The 14,462-nt window shown below is 49.4% G+C and overlaps 1 protein-coding gene across 1 annotated transcript; it reads left to right on the plus strand.

The window, feature by feature from the left end:
• Positions 1-1,152: 1,152 nt before the first annotated feature.
• LOC117702298 (cysteine sulfinic acid decarboxylase) lies at positions 1,153-12,759 on the plus strand. The gene is made up of 15 exons (XM_034493526.2): positions 1,153-1,340; positions 1,526-1,662; positions 1,899-2,025; positions 2,111-2,201; positions 2,531-2,637; positions 3,048-3,163; positions 3,736-3,815; positions 4,120-4,174; positions 9,652-9,768; positions 9,846-9,910; positions 10,134-10,215; positions 10,595-10,794; positions 10,922-10,973; positions 11,113-11,202; positions 11,981-12,759. The coding sequence occupies exons 2-15, from the start codon at positions 1,537-1,539 to the stop codon at positions 12,152-12,154; spliced, it is 1,482 nt and encodes a 493-aa protein (XP_034349417.1). The 5' UTR covers positions 1,153-1,340; positions 1,526-1,536; the 3' UTR covers positions 12,155-12,759.
• The last annotated feature ends 1,703 nt before the right edge of the window (positions 12,760-14,462 follow it).

Raw genomic sequence — 14,462 nt, forward strand, 5'->3', positions numbered from 1 at the left:
TTCCTAGGTCTGATTGGTGCTTAAGATGGTCCGTAAGTCACTCACTCACCTTTGCTCCTGCATCCCAGCTGGTCAGGTCCTGCCTGAGTCAGGACCAGACTTGCTCATTTCCGTTTAGCTCATGGCCGCCTTCTTTCTATGCCAAGTGCTTCTCACCTTGAGTTTACCTGCTCTGGTTCTCCTGTCCAATCTCAGGCCTCAGCCTCATCCGCTTGCAGGTCTCCCCAGACTTCAGCCTCCTAGGACTCCTTTGAATTCTGAGGACACTTAGGGCATGTCAGGCCCCGGGCTATTGCTGCTGCATATATGTGTCTTGTGTCCAGCAGAGCAGGGGCTGTGTCTTTCCTAGCCTGGATGGCAGAGATCATGGTTGTGTAACACAGTGCTTCCTCAGCGTGACTTCAGAAACCAGGACAGAGGAGGCTTGACAACATAGGCCTGTTAAATCACAGGAAAGCAGGAGGATTTTAGTTTTAAGGCAAGCCTGGGCTATGCTGAAGTCTCTGTCTAGAGAGAAGAGGGTCTGGGGTGCTCGGGTACGGATAGAGCTCAGTTGAGCTCAGTTGGCATGCTGCTTGCCCAGCATATACACAGCCCTGGGTCTGAGTCCCAGGATGACATAAACTGGGCATGGTGGCTCATTCCTATAACCCCAGCCTTTGAGAGATAGATTCGGGAAATGAGTGGTTCAGAAGTCATCGTTGGCTACCCATCAGGTTGGAGGCCAGCCTGCAATACATGCAACCTTAAAAACCAGCACTCACAGCACTCTGAAGGCAGAAGCAGGCGGATCTCTGTGGGTTCGAGGCCAGCCTGGTCTACAGAGTGAGTTTCAGGACAGTCGGAGCTACACAGAGAAACCCTGTCTCAAAAATTGGAAGAGAGGAGAATGAGGAGAAGGAGGAAGAAGAGGAGGAGGAAGAGAAAGAGGAAGAAGAGGAAGAGGAGGAGGAAGAGGAGGAGGAAGATTAGGGGAAACTAGGATAGTTCTGGAGTCTCAGTTGTGAGGTGGCTTGCACATCTCAGGCCTTCCCTGGCCTGTTTCCTGGGCCTCTCTGCCCTCCTCCACTCACACCTCCTCCCCGAGGTGAGTGTGCCACCTGCTTCTCATGCCCCGCCCTTCTCTGTAGGCTAATGATTATGCAGGGAACTTCACTGCTGTCCCTGTCCCAAATCTGTAAAAGTTCTCTTTCGGGCAAGGGTCATGAGAGTAATGCCACTGGCATGTGACTCTGGCTTTACCCCGCTCCCTCTGCTGTCTTAGTCCTGTTCTGAAAAGCCCATTGTGTACCTTGTCACCAGCTCATCTGAACCTTCTCTGAACCGTCCTGAGCTGGAAGGTAAGTGTCCTGCCAGTGGCCCCTGGTTCCACCTGCTGAGCACCAGTTGCCGTCCCCCTTCTTGTTCCCACCTTCTCCTCATCTGAACCCAGCCAGGACCGCAGCCCCCTTACCAGGTAGAAGGCCTTGCTTGTGTCCAGGTGGGCCCACAGGCTGAATGAGGAATGCTTCCACCCTGCTTGCAGATCTCATCCTGATGGCTGACTCAAAACTACTCAGGACCCTGGATGGGGACCCCGTGGCTGTGGAGGCCTTGCTCCGGGATGTGTTCGGGATTGTTGTAGATGAGGCCATTCGGAAGGGGACTAGTGCCTCTGAGAAGGTGGGCGCTGTCTCTTCCCTCCTATCCGTCATTTTGTAAACTTGACTTGAGTTCACCCCTGTCCCTGGTGTACCTCACGATTAGCACTCTGGGTCTTACGTTTCCCCTTGCTTGGGCACACTTGTGAAAACATCCTGGACCGTTTTAATTGCAAGTTGCTGATGCCTTGCATCTGCTAGTTATGGCTAGATCTCAGCCAGGGGTCTAAGATCCCTGCGTCTTGGCCTCTCTCCTAGGTCTGCGAATGGAAGGAGCCTGAGGAGCTCAGACAGCTGCTGGACTTGGAACTGCAGAGCCAGGGCGAGTCTCGGGAGCAGATCCTGGAGCGCTGCCGGGCTGTGATTCACTACAGTGTCAAGACTGGTGTGCCTGGGAGCCTGGCGGGAGGGGTTTCTGGCCCCAGCATCCAGCTTCAACCTGAGTCCCTCTGCCTGCTCCTGTTCTCCAGGTCACCCCCGGTTCTTCAACCAGCTCTTCTCAGGGCTAGATCCCCATGCTCTGGCTGGGCGCATCATTACGGAGAGCCTCAATACCAGCCAGTGAGCCATCTGGGCCTTCTGTTCACAAAGGACTTGGGTTTGCTGGGAGGAGCCATCTGGGTAGGAGAGGACAGTGGTTTCTGCCTCTTGCCACCATTTTCTATAAATGCCTCTCCTCAGACAGAATGTTTTCCCTGATGTCTGTCCCTTGGGCTCCTTCGCCAGCCTCCTTATGCCTCCTGACCCCACTGTTTTCTCATGTGGACTTTCTGGTTCTTTGACACTTGCCAATGTCTCTCTTGGGATCCTTGTTTCACCCCCTCCGTCTCCCCTAGCCTAAAGACTTAGCTGGGCAGTGCTTTGACCTCGTCACCCATGTCCTCTGGCAGGTACACATATGAGATTGCCCCAGTGTTTGTGCTCATGGAAGAGGAGGTGCTGAAGAAACTCCGTGCCCTGGTGGGCTGGAATTCTGGGGATGGGGTCTTCTGTCCTGGTATGTGAGAAGGGGGTTTCCCTTGGGTCTTGGTAAAGGGTCTGCCTCCTCTACTTTTTCTTGTTCTGTGTAATTAGTGTGGAGGGGTAATGGCTGTTTCCTCTCTGTCTACACTGGATGTACAGTAATGGCTGTGGAAAGGCTTCCCAGTCCCCTTACCTTGCTGCTGGCCAGCCATGCCCTGGGGGTCGTATGGGGAAAGTGTCCCTATCGGGGAGCTCAGGGTGTAGAGAGTTTCTGGTCCTGGGTCTGTTGCATGTGGTGTGCTATCGGTGAACCCTGGGAATTCATGGCTTAGGAGCTAATGTGATGCCTGCTTCTTTGATCATTTCTGGGTGGAAGAAAATGTCAGTCTTGACTTAACCTCCTTTCCTTCCATCTTCCTTCATCTCCCGCCCTGCCTGTGACAGGTGGCTCCATCTCCAACATGTACGCCATGAACCTAGCCCGCTTTCAGCGCTACCCAGACTGTAAGCAGAGGGGCCTCCGGGCGCTGCCGCCCTTGGCCGTCTTCACCTCAAAGGAGGTAAGGAAGAGTCATAGCCTGGCCAGGGACTCCTGAGTCTGATCTTCATCCAGCTCAGTTAGAGACCCTTCAACTCTTCTCCCAGCCCTCAGATGGGTATGCTTCCTTCCAAGGAGGCCAAATAGGTGCTTGTGCTTAATTTGCCTTCTTGAGGGTAGGGTAAGACAGATGCAGTAGACACAGGTTCCCCTTCTGAGGGTAGTTCATGGTCTGGCAGCATTGACATCACCCGGAAGGTTATTAGAAACACAGAGTCTCAGGCCCCATCAGCTCTAAGTCTGTTTATATCTAGAATCCAACACAATTCCTTCACAAAAAAACTTGAGCCATGCTTTTAATCCCAGCATTCAGGAGGCAGAGGCAGGTGAATCTGCCAGCCTAGTCTATAGCCAGAGCTACACAGAGAAACGCTGTCTGGAAACAAAACAAAACAAACCAAGATCCTTTGGAAATTTTGGCCACGGGGTCCCATTGATCGGAGCTGACACAGCTTTTGCCTGTGTCTGTCCTCCTGTCCTCAACACCTCAACCCCTGCTCAGGTCATGCTGACTTGCCCTCTGTGACTTTACAGTGCCACTACTCCATCACCAAGGGAGCTGCTTTTCTGGGACTTGGCACCGACAGTGTCCGAGTGGTCAAGGCTGACGAGAGGTGAAGGTCCTTCTGCCGACATGGGCCTGACCCAACTGGGCACAGCGTTTCATCTGCTTGCCAAAACAAACAAACAAACAAAAAAACCCCACACTATGGCCTCAGGCCCTTACCCCGGCGCCCCACCCCCACCCATTCTTCTTTCCGACCTGCACTAGTGCCCACTAGCGCCTGCCCTGTGTCTGGGGTTTGGTCTGTGCCATGGCCTCTGTGCTGCCCCTCTGCCTTACCCAGCTGTGTCAGGTGACCCCCTGGTCTGGAGCACCTAAGTTTCCTCCACTCACCCAGCTGCTTTGTTTTCTAGAGGGAAAATGATCCCTGAGGATCTAGAGAGGCAGATCAGTCTGGCAGAGGCTGAGGTGAGTGAGGGCTCTGGGTAGTGGGGTGGGCCCTTCTGTCCCCTCAGGAAAGGTGGCTTGGGCTCTTGTCCTGGAGATACTCTTTAGGGCTCTCCTTTATTTTTACACATTAGTGTCAGAGATGCTGCAGAGACTTGTAGGTGGGTTAGGCTCTGAATTTCCAAGGGAGTTCCTAGCAACCGTGGGCGGGGCTGGGAGTGGGCGGGGCCGGGGAGGGGGCGGATTGGTGCCTGAAGCATACATAGTGTGGAAGGTTTCTGTGGACGGGGTCAGTACAGGGAGACACTGAGGAGGATGTGCAGGCATGGAGCGTGGCTGGCCTAGGGAGGAGCTGGGCCATTATCCCTCACTTCCAAGTGTTTGGAACATGGCAATTTTTAAATATAATTGTCTGCAGACTCACGGTTCCTCCACTCAGAGAATTGAGTCAGTCATCACAGGCTCGTAGAGAGTTCTGTGCATGAGGATGTTTCCTGGAACAAAGCATGAAATGAAAAAAAGTAACGCCTGCTGATAGATAAGATAAAGGACGATATCTCAGTTTGGCCAGTTTCTTCGTCTGTGAAATGGATGTACTACAAAAGTCCCTGTGTAAGGTTGTTGTAAGGATTAGTTAATCAGCTGTAAAGCGCGAGCAGAGGGGCTTTGGGTGTGGGTGCACTGACTTGATCTGTTGTCTGCTGCCGCTGTGGCTTTTATTTGAGACAATTTCTTGCTGGGCAGCGTGGGTTGGCTTTGAACTCAGTGTGTAGCTCATGTTGGCCTCAAACTTGATCTTCTTGGCTTAGCTTACTCGGTGCTGTGATCACAGGTGTGGGCCACCATACCAAACGCTGTCACCTTCATCATTATCATCATTACCGCTAGGATACAGTGTAGCCAACTGTAACTAAGATAGGAACATATGTATGATAACATGAGAATACCATAACTGTACATGAAATATGAATTTCAAATCACTGCACGGGATGAACAGCCTATTTTTGCTATTTAGAATGTGTGTATTATTTAAAAAACTATTTCATATGTTTTTATGTGTGTGGGTGTCTTGCCTGCATATATGTCTGTGATCCATTTGAGGGTACAGCACCCACAGAAGCCAGAAGAAGGCAACATGTTGTCTGGAATTATGATCACATGGATGTTAGCTGCCATGTGGGCACCGGGAATCAAACCTCTGTTCTCTGTGAGAGCAGCCAGTGCTTCTGACTGTAAGCCGTCTCTCTTTTTCAAATGATCTATTTTTATAGATAACTGATTATTTAATTTTTATTTCATGTAAATGGGTGTTTTGCCTGCATGCATGTCTCTGCAGAATTACATGCACTGCATGCAGAGTTCATTTCAAAATATTACTATTTATTTTTATGTATATGAACACACTGCAGCTGTCTTCAGACACATACAGGAAGAGGGCATCAGATCCCATTACAGATAGTTGTGACCCACCATGTGGTTGCTGGGAATTGAACTCAGGACCTCTGGAAGAGCAGTCAGTGTTCTTAACCACTGAGCCATCTCTCCAGCCCACATGCAGAGTTCATATTCCTTGAAACTGGAGCTATAAACAGTTGTGAGCTGCCATGTTAGTGCTGGACATTGAACTCAGTCCTCCAGAAGGGCAGCATCTACAACCTATGTCCTCTTCTATCATCATCATCATCATCATCACCACCACCACCATCACCATCACCACTACCACCACCACCACCTCCACCACCACCATCACCGCCATCACCACCACCACCACCATCACCACCACCACCTCCACCACCACCACCATCACCACCATCACCACCACCTCCACCACCATCACCATATAGTAGCCCCCTGATGGCAGTGTATGCTGCCCATTGCAGTGTGGTCCCAAGTGCCAAACCCTAAAGAAAACTGACTCCCCTCAGGAGCCATCAGCTGTTCAGTTCCCGGCTAGGGCTAGGGGTTCCTACTCTGTTCTCTAAAGTGGCTGTGCCATTTTACAGCCCCAGCAGCATGTGATGATGTGATGTTCTGATTTGTCTGCATGCTCACCAACACTTCATATTGCTATCCCACCCCCACTTTGAGACAGGGTCTCCTGTAGCTCAGGTGTAGCCAAGGATGACAGTCAGTCCTGATCTTCCTGCTTCTACCTTCTGAATGCAGAGGTTATGAGCGTGCACCACTGGTGACTAACCCAGGGCTTCATGAGTGCTGGGCAGGCACTCTGCTCACTGAGCTACATCCCCAGCACACACACACCATACACACACACATGCACACAAACACACTCATGTGCACACACACTTGTGCACACACACTTGTGCACACACACATGCATAGGTGCATACACACATGCATGCACAGCCCACCTACTCTCTCTCATACACACACACACACACACACACACACACACTGCTCCTCTCACCCCAGACATACATGCACACACACACACTCATGCACAGCCCCCACCACATACACACAGTCATCCATAGCCCCCCTCACACTTCACACATACACACATTCACCCACAGTTTCACAGCCCCTCCCACCACACACCACGGCACACCCACACAACCTTCCCCATCCAAAGGGACTTTCCTGGGGCTGGAGCTGCCTATTACTCCACTCTCTCAGTCAGGAAAGGACATTAAAATCGAGAAGCTCGGGTTTCAGTTTGTTTTGTGACAGGCCACGGGGCATTACTACATTTGTTGAGAACAATTCAGAGGACTGTGACTTACATGTGTGAGTGTGTCCGGAAGTCGTGTTGTAACTTGATTTCTGTCATATGTATTTGTCATTTTGATTATCCATCTATCTAGTGATAGGCATTGGGGTGCTGCTACACTTCAGCTGCTGTGAACAGTGCTGTGTCGGACAACTGCCTCTTCCTGTGATTAATCTGCTTTTAGTTAGTGCAGATTAATTAGTTAGTGCCTAAGGCTGGGTAACTTGATGAAGAAAAGAGGTTTGTTTTGGCTCACAGTTGCAGTCCAAGGTTCAAGGCTTAAATCTGGTGATGCCTTTCTTGCTGGCAGAGCATCACGTCAGTACAGGGCATCACATGACAAGAGAGAGGAATGGGGTGGGTGTCTCCTCCGGGCTCTCTCCCTCTTCTTGTCCAATTGCCAGTAGTCAACCGTAGGGCTCAGCCTATGACCTGCACTAAGCCCCACCCCCAGCATCACAGTCAGATTAAATTTCTACTTTCTCAATACTTTACAGTGGGGATTAAATTTCAACACATGAACCTGGGGACTGAACCGGACCCAGATGGTGGCAACTGCTTTTAGTTTTGAGGATTCATACCCAGAAGCTAAATTACTGATAATTTCATTTTTTAATTTTATCTTTTGAGTCAGGGTCTTGCTGTGTAGCCCAACTTGACCTCAAACTTAGAGTGATCCTCCTGCCTCAGCCTCTTGAGTGCATATGGGCCCCAGTATGCATGTGGAGGTCAGAGGACAACTTTTGAGAGTTAGTTCTCTCCTTCTGCCATGTGAAGGGCCCAGGAGTCAAACACAGATTGTCAGACATGGAGGTGAACACCTTTACCAGGGGTATCTTGCTGACCCCCTTCTCACCCCTGCCTTGTTCCCTGTGTTTGGATATCATATCTTACCTAACCCAAGAGCACAGAGTTTCTTTTTATATTCTGAGTGTTTTATACTTTTAATTATATAAAAATTTTAAAGGTTCATTTTTAATATTAATTTTGTTCATGTGTGACTGTGAGTGCACATGGGTGGGCACGCGGGTGCAGTGCCCATGGAGACCAGCAGGGGGTGATGGATCCTCAGGAACTAGAGTTATAGGTAGTTATAAGTCATCCAGGATGGGTGTTAGGGTTAAATGCAGGTCTTTGGAAGTAGGAAGTGTTTGTAATTGCTGAGCCATCTGCCCAGTCCCTCATAATTTACATAATTTTTGTATTTATTTATTTATTTAGACAGGGTCTAACTATGTAGCCCTCAATGGCCTGGAATTTGCATCAGGGTGGCCTTGAACTCAAAGATAACCACCTGCCTCTGCCTCTCAAGTGCTGAGATTAAAGGTGTGCACCATCACACACAGCTAATTTAATGAAGCAGGGTACCACGCCTCCAGCCCTTTAGCTTCCTGTAGCTTTGTTTGTGTGTATACATGAGATGGTGGACATTTCAAGCAAGTGCTCCATCACTGAACTCTCCGTAGTTCTCTTTGGGACTTTAATTAATTAACTAATTGATTGACTAATGTTCTTTGAGACGGGGTTTCTCTATGTATTTCTGTCTGGTTTTAAACTTGTCAGTCTTCCTCAGCTGCTTGAGTAGCTGAGGTTATAGGCCAGCACCACCAAGCCTTGCTACAGGAGATGATTTTCTTAGTTTCTTTTCCTTTTTGACAAGGGTCTCACTGTGTCCTGGAGCTGTCAGTGTAGACCAGGCTGTCTTTAACTCACAGAGATCTGCCTGCCTCTGCTTCCCAGGTGCTGGGACTGCATGTGTGTGTACTGTCATGCCTGCCTCTTGGTGTCATGTTTGTGCTCATGTTTCATTGTGTACACACAGGTGATGAAGGTGTTTTGTTGCTGCTGTTTGCATTTTGTTTGTTTGGTGTGGCAGACTCTGCTCACAGCCCCAGGTGTGCTAGGCATGTGCTCTTGTACTGAGCTGTTTGTCTCCAGCTCTATTGGTTTTATGTATTTTGTTTAGGGGGAAAAATACTTGTGAGCTAGTATTATCTGTTTGTTGTGTTTTTTTTGTTTGTTTGTTTGTTTTGTTTTGGTTTGGTTTGGTTTTGGTTTTTCGAGACAGGGTTTCTCTGTGAAGTCCTGGCTGTCCTGGAGCTCACTCTGTAGACCAGGCTGGCCTCGAACTCAGAAATCCGCCTGTCTCTGCCTCCCAAGTGCTGGGATTACAGGCATGTGCCACCACCGCCCAGCTCTGTTTGTTGTTTTTAATTTTATTTTTATATGTGTATGTGATTTGCCAGTATGCATGTGTATGTCGTATGTCAATGTGTGTACCTGGCACTCAGGAAAGCCAGAAGAGGGTGTTAAGTCCCCTGAGACTGGATTTACACACAGTTACGAGCTGTAATGGGGAGACAGATTGATGGACCAGTGAAGTGACTGGTTTGCAAATATGTGGTGGACCTAAGTTTGATCCCCAGAATCTATGGGGAAAAAAAAAAAAAAGAGGTATGGTGGCAGCATGTGCCTGTAAACCCAGCTCTAAAGAGCCAGAGATAGGTAGGCAGACCCTGGGCCTTGCTGGCTAGCCAGCCTAGTCTAGCTGTCTCACAGCCCAACATTAAAAGTTTTTGAAAAAGCATAAACCGTGGAAATAGGTAAGCCTAGGTTCTGCTGGGATGTAGCGTCCCTGCCTGCAGACTTCCGAGGAGGCTGACTCAGTGTTGGGAAAGGAGTGCAGAGAGCTTAGGGCTTAGCACTAGTGTCTCACCAGCTTCAACAATGACTCCACAGCTTCTTTTTCTCTACCTTTTGGCTACAGGGCTCTGTGCCATTTCTGGTCAGTGCCACCTCTGGTACCACCGTGCTAGGGGCCTTCGACCCCTTGGATGCAATTGCTGATGTTTGCCGGCGCCACGGGCTGTGGTTGCACGTGGATGTGAGTGAGACTGGGATCACGGGGGTAGGGTGGGCTACTCCGAGGCCAAGACCCACGCTGTGCCTCCTGCTCCACAGGCCGCCTGGGGTGGGAGCGTCCTGCTGTCTCGGACACACAGGCATCTCCTGGATGGGATCCAGAGGTGCATACAGCCTCCTTCCCAAATTCCTCCCTTCAAATCCTTGGTTCTCAAACTAGTCACAAACTAGGGAGCCTGGGAGGGAGGGTGAGATGGGACTTGGGCAGATGATTGATCTCGGATTAGAGGGAGGGTAGCTATGGGAATTCTCCCTGGCTGCAGGGGAAGGCAGCCCTTTACCTTTGTTGGAGGAGCCACTGACCCAGCTTTGCCTTGTCTCACCCAGGGCTGACTCCGTGGCCTGGAACCCTCATAAGCTTCTCGCCGCAGGGCTGCAGTGCTCCGCTCTTCTTCTCCGGGACACCTCGGTGGGTCTGCCCTGGTCTCAGACCCCAGCCTTCCTTTCTCTAGACCCTAGCTTGTCTGTCTCACCACACAGATTTGGGCATTAACGTGCTCCCTCCTAGCCAAAGCTACATCTCTCTGCCCACCTAACCCTGTGTCGAGCTCCATGTGCCCAGTAGATTGTTTTCATGGGACAGAAGGGTTTCTGTCTTGTACTTATGGTCGGAGGGATCCTGGGCAGAATTTGGGAAGAGCTTTGGTGTTGGTAGCGACCTGGAGAGAGGTCTGGGTTGGCTGCAGCTGTCTCAGTGCTGCCTAACTCCAGGGAGAAGAGAGGTGGTTAAGTTGAGACCCTGCCATGTAGCACTTTAGGAAGGCCTGCTGATAGCTCCGTCCCCACAGAACCTGCTCAAGCGCTGCCATGGATCCCAGGCCAGCTACCTCTTCCAGCAAGACAAGTTCTATGATGTGGCTCTGGACACGGGAGACAAGGTGGTGCAGTGTGGCCGCCGCGTGGACTGCCTGAAGCTGTGGCTCATGTGGAAGGCGCAGGGTGGGCAAGGGCTGGAGCGGCGAATCGACCAGGCCTTTGCTCTCACCCGGTAGGCATGCAGGACCCAGATCTCACTCTCGTCCACTCTCCATGGCCTTCTTGGGGCCTTTGTGGGTCTCCCCTGTCTCCGTGTCTCTGCCTTTCCTCCATGTGTGCTTTCTTACCCTTTCCCCCAGGTACTTGGTGGAGGAGATTAAAAAACGGGAAGGATTTGAGTTGGTCATGGAGGTAGGACTCCTGGCTCCTTTGACGGCCTCTCCCACCCCCAACCTTGTTCCATACATGAAACCTCATAAAGGGCCAGGAGCAAAGATAGGGAAACAACCCCTTCCTTCCCCAACTCACTCCTCCCTCATCCCTCCCTCAGCCCGAGTTTGTCAACGTGTGCTTCTGGTTTGTGCCTCCCAGCCTGCGGGGGAAGAAGGAGAGTCCAGATTACAGCCAAAGGCTGTCTCAGGTAGTCTAGTCTTTGCCTTTCGGTAACTCAATTCCAGGAACTAAGCAGCAGGTATGTTTCTGCCCTCTGCTGGCTATGCCTAGTATTACACATCCCTGCCTCTTGAGATTGCAGGCACACCTCCTTACCCTCGTGTTTTTGTTTTGTTGTTGTTGTTGTTTTTAATGGGGTGTAGGTAGGGAGAAAAATATATTTCTGAAATGTAAGGAAACGGGGTTACCAGAGGACGTCAACAGCGTGCACCACACAGATGTCTGTGCTGGAACTAAGGTCAGAGACAGATCATCTCAGATGAGCCTTCAGAGGCAGGGAGATATGTTACACCTTATTCCTAAGAATGGGTTAGTGCTGACTGCCTCAGTAACCTGAAGGAACAAAAGCTCCCTGCCCTCCTGAGGCTGTTACTGCAGAAGAGGTGTCCCCTGTGTACATTTGTGTTCAAGGCGGCTTTGTAAATTACCTGTAGATTACATGACACAGCTCAGAGATATGTCAGGAATTAAGACGGGAAAGAAGGTATTGAGGATGGAGGCTTGAGACTGGGGAGTAGCAGTATTGAATATCAGAGTCTAGTTCGGTATTCCTAGCTCCAGTTTTCCTGGGGAGGAGAAAGGGTGGAAGAAAGCAGGATTCAGAGAAGGCCACCCAGGTTGCGTGTTATGGAAAGGGAACAATGAGTGTGCCTCAGAGGTGGCAGGGTGTGGGGACGGCAGCTTCTGGAGCCAGGTGGCCCAGGGAGCCAGGGCGGCTGTTTCAACTCTCCCTCTCTGCACCACAGGTGGCTCCCGTGCTGAAGGAGCGGATGGTGAAGAAGGGAACCATGATGATCGGCTACCAGCCCCATGGGACCCGGGCCAACTTCTTCCGAATGGTGGTGGCCAACCCCATACTGACCCAGGCCGATATAGACTTCCTGCTGGGTGAGCTGGAACATCTGGGCCAGGACCTGTGAGCGGCTTCCTCCCGCTTTCCCACCGGAGCTCTGCATCATCTCCTGGGTTCTCAGAAGTGACCTTTCTAGGAAACAGTGGTCTTGACTCTGTGTGCCCCACACACTAACTCTCCCAGCTAAGTCAGGAGGGCGTCTAAACACTACAGTGTGCGCTTAGTATGCTCTTACTAAACTGGGCATAGGGCACACCTTTAATACCAGCACTGGGGAGGCAGAGACAGAGGCAGGCAGATCTCTGAGTTTGGGGCCAGCCTGGACTACAGAGCTAGGCTACACAGAGAAACTCTGTCTTGGGAAAAAAAAAGAGAGAGAGAAATATTTTTTCATTAAAATTATGTTTATAAAGAATTTTTATTAATATGAGAGAAATGGTACGAAATACTGAGAAAACTGGATATGAGTTTATATATCCCAGTAGCTGAGTTTACACTAAAAAATTACATAGGAAAATGTGGTGGGTGGAACCATGCCAAAGGTCAGCAGTTTTCCCTGGAACTGGATGATAGGCTGTTCCCAGATCAACCTCTGAGACCTGTGCTTCCCTGCCTTATTATGTAACAACATTACATACTTCTGAAATAGCACAATAAAGCTGTGGTTTGGTATGTTTTAAAGCTTTATTTCTAACTAAACAGTAGAGAACTTGAAGCAAGCAACAAACAGAAAGCACATAAGAGAGGCAATCATGAGATATCGTCTCCACTCGGAATCTTGTTGGGAGAGAGACACCTCAGGGTGGAATCAGTCACACAGAATAATACCTTGGGATATCAGAAACAGAGCAAGCAGGCTTGGCACCTTTAATCCCAGTACTGAGAGGCAGAGACAGATAAACCTGTGTGAGTCCCAGGCCAGCCTGGTCTACATAGTGAGTTTCAGCTAGCCAGAGCTACACAGTGAGACCTAGTGGAAAGGAAGAAGGGAGGAAGACAGGCCCGGATTTTATCTGGAGATAAGAGCCCCATCTTCTTACCTCCCCTAGTGTTTTGAAACGGTCTCATTCTGAAGCTCAAGCTATCTTTAACTCACTGTGTAGCCCAGGCTAGCTAGCCTCACACTTTGAGTTATTCTCCTGCCTCAGTAGCTTCCTGAATGCTGTGATTACAGGCATGAGCACCATATCCCAGGCTGTCTTGCCTGTTGGTCTGTCTGTCTGTCTCTGTCTGTCTGTCTATGTTTTGTTTGTTTTGAACTAGCTACATAGAACTTCTGACCTGCCTTCACCACCAACATAATTAGATCACGCATTAAGTTACTTTGTTTATTTAAAACAATTTTATGCAGGGTCTCACTGTGTGCCACCCTGGCTGTTTTATAACTCAATTTGTAGACCAGGCTGGCCTTGAACTCACAGTGATGCATCTGCCTCTGCCTCCTGAGTGCTGGGACTAAAGGCTGCTCCACTATGCCTGTCCACATAGTTCTTTATAGCCTGTTTTCAGCTTTTTCTTACAATATACATTAAATAGTCTGTTCCTGGGGCTGTTGGGATGGCTCCTCAGGTAAAGGTGGTTCTCACAAGGGAAATAACCTGAGCTTGAATCTCAGAGCCAACACAGTTGGAAGACAGAATTGATTCCTGGAGGTTGTTACTGACTTCCTATGCTGTGACACAGCTGTTCACACTCACACAGACACACACATGATAAAGTAAGTACATGCTGTGACACAGCTGTTCACACACAGACACACACGTGATAAATTACATGCTGTGACACAGCTGTTCACACACAGACACGTGATAAATTACATGCTGTGACACAGCTGTTCACACACAGACACGTGATAAATTACATGCTGTGACACAGCTGTTCACACACAGACACACACGATAAATTACATGCTGTGACACAGCTGTTCACACACACAGACACACACATGATAAATTACATGCCGTGACACAGCTGTTCACACTCAGACACACACAGTACATAATTTTAATGAAGTATGTATGTGTGGATCTGTACATGAATGCACATATTTTTTTGAAATCTAGGCATAATGGCTCATGCCTTAGTGCTCAGGAGAAAAATCCTGTCTCAAAAGAAAAAAAAAAATCCCTTAGTTAATTGATAAAGGCTATTGAGATTGTTTCATTTTTATTAACTAGTAGTTTTATGTTTGTTTGGTTTTAAGAAATTTGTTGGAGCTGAGCATAATTGCATATACCTTTAAATTTCAGCACTCAAGAGGCAAAGGGAGGTGGATCTCTATGAGTTCTTGGCCAGCCTAGTCTGTTTAGCTCTAAGCCAGCCAAGCCCACATAGTGAGAGCCTCTCAAAAAAATAAAATAAAAAATAAATTTGTC

Source organism: Arvicanthis niloticus, unplaced genomic scaffold (assembly GCF_011762505.2).
Source record: "Arvicanthis niloticus isolate mArvNil1 unplaced genomic scaffold, mArvNil1.pat.X pat_scaffold_663_arrow_ctg1, whole genome shotgun sequence".
Taxonomy (NCBI): Eukaryota; Metazoa; Chordata; class Mammalia; order Rodentia; family Muridae; genus Arvicanthis; species Arvicanthis niloticus.

Coding starts and splice junctions, on each gene's coding strand:
- LOC117702298 (XM_034493526.2), top strand. CDS start 1,537: ATGGCTGACTCAAAACTACTCAGGACCCTGGATGGGGACCCCGTGGCT. Junction 2,026..2,110: donor TCACTACAGTGTCAAGACTG/GTGTGCCTGGGA, acceptor CCTGTTCTCCAG/GTCACCCCCGGTTCTTCAAC. Junction 2,638..3,047: donor GGATGGGGTCTTCTGTCCTG/GTATGTGAGAAG, acceptor TGCCTGTGACAG/GTGGCTCCATCTCCAACATG.